Below are 13723 nucleotides of genomic sequence, written 5' to 3'. Positions count from 1 at the left end.
GAAAAGGGAAGTTGGTTTTCTCTGTAATGGATTTGAGGTCCATTTGAGTGTAAAATGAAGATTTTAGAGGCAGAAATCTACCTATCAAGCATTGGGTTCTCAATTGTTCTGTTTGGTTTTGGCAGGGGGGGGGGGGGGGGGGGGGGGGGGGGGGGGGAGGGGGGGTGTTTAGGTTTTGTCATATCAGGGTCTTTATTTGAGATACATCAATGAGGTAAAACCAAGTGGTGATGGTGCAAGAGAGGGCCACCATGCTCAGGTGATTTCTGGTTACCAACGTGTATATATTCTCATAAATTTTCATTTTATTTTTTTATTTTCACTTTTTTTCTTGGTTTTTTCTCTTTTTTCCAAAGTGAATTTTCAGGAAATACTATTTTATCCTTGGATTGTTGGAAAATCGACATCGAACAAGAAACGGAGATGACTGGTTTAGAAAGTCTAGTAATTGCATGGCCAATATCATGACTTTGGAATCTATTTTCAGCTTCTAGATATACAAAATTTCTATTACATTCTACATGCTTAGTTACTTCAGCGCGAGTTTCTTGATGTTCATCACAATTGTCGAGAAAGCATCATTAAAAACATAAAAATCATTATTAAAAAGATTAGAGAAAGCCATGGACGATACTAATATCAATGATTGTACATAACCATTCCTAGGTTATCATTCCCCCCTTTTTTCTTTCATGGGTTGATCCACTTTATAAGGCACAAGCTACACAGGTCTCTCAATACATCTCAGTAAATTTCCCATGAGATACAAAATTTTCATCATCAAGCACCACTCTTTCACAAAACAGAACAATTTTAGCAATGAACAATGTAGGCAGTTTGTGTTGGTTGATCAAACCTAATGTTTTCAGAGGCATTGAAGGATTACGCTCTGAGGCTTACCTCAGGGTGCGAAAAGGCCATTTTTCCTTCAAAGACTTGTGCTTTATTTTAAAAAGGAGTCAGAAAGGCCCACCAATAAGGGTAATTGCAGGACATTCTGGCACCTCCAAACTAATGTCTATGCCCCATGGAATATGTTGTATTTCGATTTTCTCTTTCGTTTGAGTAGGATCATTACATGAAAGTCCTTTTTTTTTATTTCATCTTCTTCGTTCGACTATTTTTTTTATTCTTGTTACGTCTATCTTCACTCTATGATAAACCTGCTCCATTTCTTCTTCTAGTATGTTATGCTTTTTTAGTTAGAAAGGTAATTACACTCTATGTGTTGCTGAGTACAAATCTATAGATGAAGTTTTTTAATAATTGAACTTTTATGATTTTGTATTTCGCATTTGGATATAAACTTTGGAATGTGAAATTAGTTATTCTTATAGTTCTCTCTTTACTTTTTCTTACTTTTCAAAAATGCACTCATGATACTCGCATCTAAAAGCTTTGACTGGTGAATGTCTCACCTCACACCGTAGAGTTTAAAAGTAATAGACCTTAATAACCATCTCAAACAATATTAGATTTAAAGGGAATTTATTTATTATAAACTATAGGCCATGGAATTTTTCCAGATTGGCCAGAACCTTACTGTTTTATCCACCTGAACAACTGGCCAAAGCCACTCACCAAACAGCTCACCTGTCCAGCATCCTGGAATGGGTGAAACAGAGCAATACTGACCTAATACATGACCAGGTTTTTTTGCTTTATAAACCACAATTCCCACTAATGGATTGATTTTTTTTTTTATAAAAGCAAAGTAAGTTAGTAGTTAGTAGTTGGTAATTAGTGGATAAAGGCTTGAACCCAGGTCTTGCCTTGGTGGTATCAACACTCACAGGCCTTGCCAACTTAGCATATCAACACTCACAGGCCTTGCCAACTTAGCAAGCTGACACATCAACCATTGATGGTTATTTCCTTCTCACTCTTTTTCCGTGGTTAGACCACATGGGTAGCCAGGAAAACTATAGGTGATGACATTGGAATTGAAGGGAGAGACTTTTCTACTTTTGGGATTGTTTAGGGAGTATTCATTAATAACATATGTTGAAGAAAGGGTGGGTCAGCTAGAAAGAGGTCAATTCTTGATAGAAAATTATAACACAAAACAGAAAATATTGAGTACATAAAAGTATTCAAACATGCAAAGCAAACTAAGGAGCATTTTTTTTATGTTGAGGTAGTAGTTTTTTTTCTTTTCCACCTTTTCATGGTTTGATGTTACTGCATCTCATTGTAGCAATGCCATTAACAATTTTTCAAAAGCAACCTGAATAAATGAAAAGAAGAGAACATAGCACCATTGCCCCCAAAGGTTTGAAGTTATTGTTCATCAAATGCTGTGAATTATCTTATATATGAAACCAAATTGCAAGTACATGCTTTTTATGGGTAGAACTTTTATCATATATATGATAAAACACAACCGTAGGACCCACTTTGCTACAGTTTTTGTGGGGAATAAATGTACCCTCCAGCTATAATGGGTGGGGTCCACACTACTCACTTTATTGGCTTTCCCCTTCACCCCCCTTCAACTTCATTGTCCCTCCCCTCCCCTCCCTCCCATTTTTCAATAATATCCAACCAATTTTACTATCTTTCCTCTTTTACCCATTTAACCCCAAAGAGGATGCATGTGTCGTAGGCACAGGCGAACTCTGGTATATATGTACCTTGGGTATCCGAGCCTCTTAGAGCACCCTGACTAATCCCACGGGACACACATGTCACACCTTCCACGCGTACCAGTTGTACTAAGATAAGATCCCAAGGGGTGGCCACCAAGGGGGAATCGAACTCAGGACCTCCGCTTCCTGAGGCGTGGTCCTGGCCATCTCACCAACCACTTTATGGTTAAACCACTATCCTATACAGTGGAGAAAGAAAGAAAGTAGGGGTAGGGGCTGAGGTGGCCTCCACATAACAGCATACACCTAACAAAGCCTACCCCAAACATTCACAAAGATTTCCCATCCAAACAAGAAATCTTCAAAAAGGGGCATAGAATGCTCCTTCCTTTTTTACTTCTAAAAAAAAAAAAAAACAATGCCCCTTCCGTCTAAAAGCCCGACAATTTCTTTCCTTCCTGATGCCCCAACAATCAGCAAATGGAATTAACCACCATAGGATTCTTTCTCTACCGAACTACTGTTTCAAAAGAGGAATAGCAGGCACACAATGCAATGCAACATAAAATAGAAAACACGGACAGAGATTTACGAGGTTCACCCCTCTATGAGCTACGTCCTTAGAGGCAATAGATTTCCTTTATTATCACAAGAAAAGCAGTACAAAGGGATTCACCCTTCTTCGCCTCCTTCTCCCTCAAATGTGTTTTCTCTCAACCACAAAAAACCCTAGGTCAAAGTTATAAATTTATACTCCAATGTGATTACATAAATAACCTCAGTTACACAAATAAAGAATTAACAAGCTGAATACAAGACACTTCTTGCTCAACAAATACACCATAGAAGACCAGGTTTGGAATAATAAAGTAAGTGATTCCAGAAAGCACGCATAATGATTGAATAAAGGTGTAAAATGATTCCAAATTACCCAAAGAAAACTTGCAATAAATATGAAGGTAGGTAACAGACTCCTCATTGGTAAGTAGGACATGTTAAGCTTCTAGTTATCCTTCAAATGTCAGAATGATGAATCGAAGTGAGAATCTAAATTTTTGCCCAACATATCAGCAAAATAGCCAATAAATATGGTGAATACAATTCTTTCTCAAGTGTTTGAATGATTTGAAGAAAGCACAACTGGGTAACAAAATTCCTTTTTTTTTTAATTTATTCTTCTTCAGATAAATTACAATGAACCCTAATAGGGTGTATATAGAAATTACATAACAATGCTAAATAGAAACAAATTCTACATAAATGTACGCAAATCTACTTAAGGTTGATATCTATCCAATCCTCATAAGAATATGAGCAAACAACAATTACAAGCATTAAAAAAAAAAGTGCAAATTAGTTTGTTAGGAATTATTACGGGTTTGTTGAAGATGAATCTTCTCCAAGATGAGAGACCTCGCTCTGTTGAGCCTAGTAAAGCAAAGGCAGACATGTTCCTCGAGATCCTTGAGTTGGAGAAGGAAATTGGAATGATTCTTGCGGAACTGCTTCACCACCTCATGTATGACATACCTGTCTCTCCCTCTCTCCAAGACAAAGCGAGCAAGAACCTTGTCACTCTCGACAGTAGAGTGTAAACGTGCCACAAGTCTATCAATCGTGTCGAGATCCTTAAGAAGCACGTAAGTACCCATGGCCGCAGCGTCAAGTTGGGCTATACGATGGAGTTGTTTCTTAGCAAAATTCCGGGGAAGTAAAGCTAAGAAAGGGGCAGACGCTATTACGACAACGAGTGCGTGAGTAGCAATGGCAACGGCGGATACGGCAATACCAATGCCTGCACCAATGAGACAGACAGCTGAGCTTTTAACAGCTCGACGATGAAAATAAGTTCTCTTGCGTGCCTTACGAAGATGTTGATCGAGATCTTGTTTAAGAAGAGAGAAACAATGACGCATTTCTTGGAAGTTTTTGGAATCAGGGTTGGGAAAAGGGTTTTCGAGGAGATGGAATTGTGAGAAGATATCGAATGTGCGATCGCATTGGGGTTGTGAGAGGGGGGAATCGATAGGGAGGACTTGGATGAGTTCGTGGATAGGAGCGTATAGAGTGCGAGCACGATCGATGCTGCGGTTGAGATTGAAGCAGAGATGTGAAGAGCTTTCGCTGTTGTCGAAATAGGAGGAAACAAGGCGTGTGAGATTGTTGGGTTTGGATTTGTTGAGAGCATCATTGATTTGTTGATGATTGGGTTGGAGGACTTGAGAAACGAAGTGGGTGGATGTTACTTCTACTTCGGGTTCTTCAATGTGGATTTTGGACCAGATCTCGTTGTAGGAATTGGTTTGAACTGCTAGGCTGTACTCGTCGCTAGTGAGATTAACAACAGTGATGTCATTTGATGTTGTTGGGGGGGATTCATGATCTGAACTTTCTGAGGTGCCAATATTATCTTGAGGAGGAGGTGGTGGTGGTGGTGGTGAAGAAGAATAAGAAAATGAAGAGGTAGATGAAGAAGAAGAAGAACAAGTGGGAGGAGAAGGAGGAGTTGATTTAGGGTTGAAGCAAGTAAGCATACTTGGAAGATCGAAGAGGAGAGGTTTGTGAGTTGAGACCTGATGAGAGTTGAGATTTGGGACCTGGGGAATCTGGGATTGTTATTTTGAAGCGAGTCCAAACATACCATTGACTAATTACTAGTATATACAGTGTACATCACTACTTTAAGAAATCTATGCTCTGCTATTGGCACCCCAAGTTTTTCTTATTACATCCAATTAAAAATTAAAAATATATATATATTTACAAAAAAGAATAATGCTGAAGTGAGAACCTCACATTGCACTTCATGACATGATCTCGATGAGAAGCATCTATGATTCATATCCACTTTTACGTCATGAAGTGCAATCTGAGGTTCCAGCTTGAGGTCACTCCACCACGACTTTTTCCAAAACGTGCTCAACTTTTGACAAAATCCTAAATCCGGCACATTGTTCATTTTAATTCTCAAAATATTGTTTTTCAATGAATTCGACATTTTTATAATCAACCAATTCGTTGATAAATTACCAACGAAATCACTAATATGGCAACTAGTATTTTATCAGTAAATTCGTTGATTATAAATATGATGAATTCACTAAAAAAACATGTTTTGAGAATTATAATGAACAATGCACCAGACTCGGAATTTTGTTATATTCAATGGACAAAATGGAAAATTGGATATTCACCCTTAAAAATAAGAAAAATATTGGCACTCGGCTTTTAATTATTACACCCAATTAAAAATAGAGAAAATAGACTATTGAGAATAAGTAAAAGTTGGGGTGCCAATAGAAGCTCTCTCATATTCTTCTTTAAGATTTCCATATTTTTTTTAGGATTTTATATGAGCCTTAATCATAATCAGAAGCAACTTCTGAAATTGTTTGAAGGAGTGTTATAATGTTGAGATATTAATTTGAGACAAACCTTTGTAATGTTTGTACAATGTATCTTAATCTTTCATTGGACTGTAATTAGGGCTGCAACATGGGTGGGTTAGATGAGTTGCAGGATAAACATAGGCTCAACCCAAGTAGTAGAACCCTCAACCCGATCATCGAGTCTAAGCTCACCAACCCAATCTCAACCTGAGATTGATCTTTTGAAAACGGGTTAGTCTGAGTTAGGTAACTTTGGTCCAATTTGTCAGGTTGGCGGGGATTGTGCTAGTTGTATAACACAAATTACGTTTTAATTAGCAAATAAGTTTTATAGTAAAAATATATATATATAACACCAAAAACAAAATTACTAGTAAATAAAATTGCAAACGACCTTCAAACTTATCATTGAGAGAATATTTAGACAAATCATACTAAACCAAAGTTCACATTAATATTAACTAATTGTCCACAAGTCATACTAATAGGATGGAATAAAAAAATTAAATAAAAAATCTATAATTAATATAAAATATTTCTATATTAGTATATAACATCAGGTTTTGATTGAGTCGGGTTGCTCGTACCCTCAACCCAAGCTCAACCCAAATTGAAATCGAGTTGAGATATTCTAACCCATCTTTTACATAAATAGGCTCAAGTTATCCCATCAATCGGGTTGACTTTGGGTCAATCCACCCAAGTTACAGTCATAGGTGTGATAAATAATTTAAGAAATTGAGATGTAATAAGTAAAAAAATTAAGGTGTCAATAGTATCCCTCTAAAAAATAAGTGAATGGTGGAGAATAAGTAAAAGTTGGGATGCCAATAATATCTATTTTGTTTTTTCTTAGATTTCTATTTTTAGGTTTACGATTTATATTTTTAGGTTTAGGATTTATATGAGTCTAATCTTAAATGTAAATAACTATTTAAATTGTTGGAATGAGTGTTATAAGGTTTTGTATTGTTGATTAACTAGAGTTAGCTCATGACATCCTCTTTAAGGTTAAGGGGTGAGATGGAAAAAATAAAAAAATTGAAGGAGTATTGTAGATATGTGATCTTCGAATTTGAAGATTACCACTATGTGGATTTGGAGTCGTCACTATTCTTTTTATAAAATGGTGTGAATGGACACCCATAAGATTTTTTTTTTTTGGAAATGTATTTTTTTGTAGTGGCTCTCGTACGGATTAGGACACTGATCCACCTAAGATCTAGGTAAGGCTTCGGTTAGAGAAATGGGAAAGTGTTAATCACCCTCTCTCTCTCTACCAAAAGGTGGTAACCTTAAAAAAAATGTGGTCATTTTAGGAAATATAAAAAAGAAAAGAAAAATTATAGGAAAACGACGATTATGTACACTTATATGTAAGGGACTTTAATGTCAACTTGTCTCATGGGGATTATCTCATTAAGATAAGTGATCACAACCACGTCTTGCCTTAGATCACATAGTTGGAAAAATGTTGGCCTTGTGGTTATGGGCCCACTCTCATTGAATGAGGAGGGGCCCAATCACCTTTAGCTTCAAAACAAATTTTGTGGTGTGTGCCAATTTTGTTTGAGGGTTTAAAGTGATTTTCTTTTGAAAATGATTACAACCCCTACACTTTCGACCGAATCGAAGTCCGATCTACAATAGATAGCAAAGGGTGAACATTACATCCCAGAGCTCTCTAAATAAAATTAAAAAAATGAGGGAGGGGAGAAGAAGAGGGATATGGAAAAGGAGGTGCAATATCCATGTCTCTAACCCAATTTGAGGCTTGAGCCTTCCTTCTTCTTCTTGAGTCCTTAATAAAGTAATATGAATTTCTTTTTAAAGAAGGGAAAATTATTAGAGAAAGGAAGAAAGTTGGTAGAAGAAGATTGAATTTTTTTTTAGAATTTCCTAGGGGCTTGAGAGCATGAGCTTTCATAGGGGAAAGGGGTTTTTTATAGGTTTCTTGGATTGCTTTTAAGGTTAGAAATGTAAAAAATAGAAAAGTAAAGGATAATGGCATGGAGGTTTGTTATATTTATATTGGAGAGGGGTATATGTGGACAATGATGTAAATAGATTATTTTTTACCTAAGTGGGTTGGATATTTCAACCCATATGGATTGAGTGTTACGTGTGGTTAAGGGGTGTAGGTGTTGTTTAGAAGAATAAGAGGTGTTGTTGTGGATATTTTGGAAGGGTGGAGGCGATGGTGGTAAGTGTCCAAAGGGGTATGAGGGTGCGTATTAGGTGAGTTAATTAAGAAAAAAGATGTGAGTTGGATTGTTTTAGAAAGAATGATGGGGGTAGGTTATGACATGCGTGTGGGTTGGTTAAATTTTTGATAATGATGATAAAGTTGGGTAGAAGGATTTGCGAGGTGAGTGATAGTAGTGACATGTGTCCCCTTAATGATCAAAGTTGCATAGATCTTGATTGGCTATGATCATACAGATGATATGGGTAAGGACATAGATTTTGGCTTGGGCTTGAGTAGGTTTGATTAAAATGGACTTTTGCATATTGGGCTTAGGACTTGGTGAAGGCTTAAGTTTTAAAATTGACTTAAGTCTAGGGTTGGGATTAGGCTTAGGATTAGGTTTATTTTGAGATGGGATTAAAGTGGGACTTAGGGTGGTTGAGGATTGGTGGGCCTTAGGTGAGTTTTAAAATGGGTTCAAGATTTGACGTTAGGTTCAGGGTTAGAGTGATGAGGGTTTGAGAAAGTGGTGGGGTTAAGAGCCTTATTGTGGGTCCATGAGACTTTTAGAGGTCTTAGGATCTTTAATTTGAACAAAAATACCTATTTTTAAAGAATTTGGCCCTTAAGCCCGTAGATAATTTTTTTTACAGAAAAATATTGTTTTCATCATTTCGAATGGGACCCGTTCACATTGGGGTGTCTATAGGTATTATTAAAAATCTTTAAAGTTAAGAAGGTAAAAAAAGAAAAATAATAAAGTTGGAGAGATATTATTAAGAAATTGTGAGATAAGGAAAGAGAATAAAGTGGGTTAAAGGAATAAAAAAGAAAATATAGTAAAGATAGATGGACATTATTGAAAAGGAGGCAAAAGAGAAAATATAATAAAATTATATGGATATTATTGAAAAAATGGAGGGAGGAGCAGAGGAAATAAAATAAAGTTGATGGGGTGAATAGGAAACACAATAAAGTGAATAAGTTGGACCTCATAAAATTATAGACTAATGGGACTTCATCCCCTTCAAATTGTAGTTGAATGATACTTTTATCACTCACAAAATTGTACCAAAATGGATCCTATAGTTGTGATTTATTATATAGATAACTTGAACCAAATCTTTGTAATGTTTGAATAATGTGCTGTTATTTTAGATGAGAGAAACACCAAGGTATTTTGTGGTAGTTTTCAAAATTGGGATTAGGAAACAGGTTTTTGAGGTAATCGAATCATGAAAAGATATAGAATGCACGATCACATTGGTATTGTGTAAGGAAGGAATCAATGAGGATGACTTCAATGAGTTTGTAAAGAGGGGAGTGAAGAGAGTGAGCACGACCAATGTTGTGATTCAAGTTGAGGCAAAGATGGTGTAGACACCCCAATTTGAACGGGCCCCCTCTTGGAAGGGCCTAAAAATATTAGATTTTCAATTAAATTGGCCAACGAGCCTCAAAAGCCTTAATCAATAAAATACGACATTTTGATCGAATTGAAGGGTCCCTAAACCCCCTAAAGGTCTAATGCACCCACCAAAAAGAATTGGCGTACTCCCACCTTCATCGCTCCGCTCCCAAAACCAAAAATGCCAAATTTTCAATAAAATTCACCAACAAGCCTTTATGGCCCAATTCGGTAAAACATGACATTTTGATCAATCCAATGATTTCCAAAACCCCTAAAAAGATGAATAAATTTAAAATGAGACTTTAGCAATGCCCAACAGTTAACCTACCTCCTGAACAATCAACATAGTCAGGGCAGGGGCTCTCCGTTCATCGCGATACCAGTAATCGCTACGAAGTCCGAAGGCCGGAGGCCTATCTCTACCTCTGGCATGTGAAAGGAATGAGTCGTTGGAAACCATATCTCCACTATGGCAAAAAATAGAGGGCGATTAGCCCTGAAAGCAGGAATCTGGAGAAAGGCTCCAAAGTCTACTATGGAAAACTGTGTCCTAATGTCATCTGAAAACAGGGTAGCTATAGAGAGAAATGTGCTCCACTTATCCCTGAAACTAGCTGAAAGATAAGGGGTAGGGATATCCAATTGAACCAGCATCGATACATGTCGCCCCAGGCCATGAAGAAGAGAGGTATCTAGAACCCTCTCGCTCTCTTCCTCAAGGATCTCGACCTTGGGAACCTCCCGACCCATTCTGCCTCTACCAACGACCATATATGCCCTGCCTCTGCCACTTGTCTACCTTTGCCTCCACTACTACCTACAGGGTCTTCAACTAGATCACTCCTAGAGGTACTAGCCTCATCTGCCTTGCTACCTGAAGAAGAGCCGGCTGTAGAAGAAAATTCGACCTCCACAAAAGTTGACCCGGTCTGCCAGTCTCTGTCGTTATACCGAACCCCAAAGCAAAGCAGGTCCGGGTCCTGGGTCTCACCTCCTCCTTCTCATTTGAAGAATGTCGGGCCACTTTGGTCATCCTCTCTTTATCTATCTGCAAGTCAATAAGCCATGAGTCAACAGAGAAAAGGCTTCCTATTCACCTATCTCGATGTAACCTAACCAAAATCCAACCTTACTTACCTACCTATGTCTACCCATTCCAAAGCCACACCTAAACAAATCCAACAGACCCACATTTCAAACCCAAGAGTGATGAACTCGGTTAAAAGACCACCTACCTAACCCCTCAACCTATCTATCCAAAGGTCAAACCAACGACAATCCAACCACCTAAAACCTGTAAATCCCAGTCCCAACCCCAGACCTCACCTATTAGAGCCCATTTCACCCAACACATCCAAAGTAAGACACTAGCACTCATAATTCTCCACCTACAAACCCCAAAATCGGTCCACCTCACACATCCCATCACGCCAAAACCTTCAAACTTAACCAATCAATCATTCGCTAACCTAAAAGCCATTCATACATCCACAATGCCCTTCCTACCCAATCAAGCCCATACATATGCCAAATTGACCAATCAACCATCACAATCATGTCTAGGTATCATTCAAAGAAAGGAAAAGTGTGTGGGTACTCGAAACAAGTCAGAATGTTCAAGCAAAGTGAAACAAAAAGAAAAGAAAAAACATGAAAAGAAAACAAGCGTGACAAGCGATATTTTCACATCAAAAATATGAAATAAAAAAGGGAAAAAGAAAAAAAAAAGGGAAAAGTCAACTTATCTAAACAGTCCCTAAGCAGTCCAAATCCAGTCCTACCTTTCGTCCGTTAGCCACCCAATCTCTCATTTAAACCAATTCCAAATGGTCTCCCAAAACCATCTCTAAACCAGTCCCAAACAAGTCCCCAACAGTCCCTAACCATCCTATCTTCTCACCCAAAAATAGTCCTTAGCCCAGCTTATCTTCTCGCTCAAAAATAGTGATTAACCACCTCAAATCCCTCCACAAAAATCCTTTAACCACCCCAAATTCCCACCTTAGCATTACCGAAAAATCACCCCTAAAAATACCCCCATTTCTCGCCCAAAACTAGCCCCTTAAACCACCCAAAATAGTCCCAAATTCCCACTCAAAACCACCCCTAAAACTACCCTTAGGGTATGTTTGATTGCACATGAAAATTCATTTTCCATGGAAAAATGGTATGGAATTTGAATTTCCATAAAGAAAATTTCTCTCTGTTTGATTACACGTGGGGAAATGCATTCATTTTTCAAATCCATTGTTTGATTGCAAGTTGGAAAATTAAAATATTTTTCAATTTCTTTGTTTATTGTCATTTTAGTTATTAAATAAAATGGATCTTACACAATAAAAGGTCTATCTAAAAAAAAATACTTTCACCGCAAAAGTTACAATATATAACATTGATGTGGTATAAAATTTACAAACATGATGAATTAGTCATACATCATGATTAATACAAAATAAGTATACCCAAAAAATATATGTAAGACATATCCCCCAAAAAATGCAACATATAACTATTGCAAATCAGTATGATTTTTTGTATTATAGTAAATACATCTCCCAAAAAAATATGACATCCAACAATATAAATGCATCTAACTTTCCTAAGCGCATAAATAACCAATCCCTCTTCATATCACTTGCCAACCCAAGGAATATGTGTGCTGCTTCTTGACGCTCACTCAAGTAGTCAATCGCTTCTAGTATGATTTTTCGAGAAATATCAGGAACTTCATTGAGTTCCTTTTGCAATTTGGCTATGTTAGGTCTCTCCATTGCCGTTGCTATACGCATGGCTGCAAAGGCAAGTATGGAGATCGTTGCATCACTAAATTCTTCAGAATTATGCTTTCGTTTTCTCTTAGAAGAAGAAATTTCACGATAAGGTACCAATGAAGATCCTGTTTGTTTTGTAGGTACGTCACCTTGTCCAATTGTTTCTTACATCTCATAGTCTATTTCATCAAGATCTAGCACAAAGAAAAAAAATTAAAAAATACATTGAAAAATGAAGTATGCAATTTTCAAAATAATTGCATAAATCAAGGAAGAATTCTTACCTATCTCTTCAATTGGAGACATCTCTAGTTCAGTTTCTATTCTAGTTGTACATCGTTCTCCATTTGCTTGATCATTACCGATAATAATGATAAAATCATCATAAAATGGGATGCACTTGTGATGGTATTCTGCATTTTTTGGATGTTTCTAATAAGAAAAGACAAAAAAAAAATAATCATAATGATAAATGTATGAAGAAAAAAAATGTATTAAAATTTAATATTTTGAAAACATACTTCTATATACTTTTTTCATCCATTATCATTTGTTGTCACTAATTGAGTATCCTTGTCCCATCCAAAATCACTTCATTTGCATTGAAATACCTTTTTCTAAGCGTCTTGACCTTGTATCATACATTTTTGGCATTTACTTCTTTTTGCAACTTGTTATGGAGGACAAAACAAACATTATTTATGACTTTCGTATTCCATCCATTGTTAGTTTTTTGTCCTAAGGCATATTCCTTCAACAATACTTCAATTAAAATTTTATCCATAAGAAAGTCCCATGTCAAATATGATTTATCTTTTAGATGTTTCTCTTTTTGTTGTTTGTCTTTTTTAGAAGAAGAATTCATTCTTATGATAAGTAAATTCATACACATTCAATCACAAATAAAGGTATTAAACTTTTTAAAATGAATAGAAAATTAGTTAAAGCTGAAAGGCAAAGTAGATATGATAGAAAAACTGCCAGTTATAAATGTTAGTCATTTTCAAGCAATATTCAATTTTCAAGAAAGATAACATTATTATAATTTTAATATTGTAAGAGACGAGATCCTACATATTATAAAAGGCAAGCTTAAAATCTCAAATCAGATTCATTACATGCAAGTTTTCATCTTTATAGTAAACCTTCAAAAGAAAGACATTGAATTTGAAGGATGTACAACAAAACAAAACAAAAAAATAACTATGGATGACGTTGATCATATTCTGCCCACATGACTTCCATGTCGGTATGAAGGACAATGAAATCCAAAACTCAGAATTATTTTTATAGTCTTTCCATTAAACCAATCAATAATCAATTGAAACTCATTAATCACAACAAACACACACAATTCCAAACAAAAATTCAACTAA

At 36.4% G+C, this 13723-nt stretch overlaps 1 protein-coding gene across 1 annotated transcript; it reads right to left on the bottom strand.

Moving 5' to 3' along the window:
• Window positions 1–3689: 3689 nt before the first annotated feature.
• Window positions 3690–5213, bottom strand: LOC147410685 (transmembrane protein, putative (DUF677)). Its single transcript, XM_086438522.1, has one exon. It carries the CDS (start codon window positions 5120–5122, stop codon window positions 3950–3952), a length of 1173 nt encoding a protein of 390 aa, XP_086294648.1. The 5' UTR covers window positions 5123–5213; the 3' UTR covers window positions 3690–3949.
• Window positions 5214–13723: the final 8510 nt, after the last annotated feature.

The sequence above is a fragment of the Akebia trifoliata genome, chromosome 1 (genome assembly GCF_017979445.1).
Source record: "Akebia trifoliata isolate Shusen 1 chromosome 1, ASM1797944v1, whole genome shotgun sequence".
NCBI classification, from domain to species: domain Eukaryota; kingdom Viridiplantae; phylum Streptophyta; class Magnoliopsida; order Ranunculales; family Lardizabalaceae; genus Akebia; species Akebia trifoliata.
This window is presented reverse-complemented; position numbering and strand designations above follow the sequence as displayed.

Excerpts from the sequence above, each read along its gene's own strand:
- LOC147410685 (XM_086438522.1), bottom strand. The coding sequence starts at position 5,122 with ATGCTTACTTGCTTCAACCCTAAATCAACTCCTCCTTCTCCTCCCACT.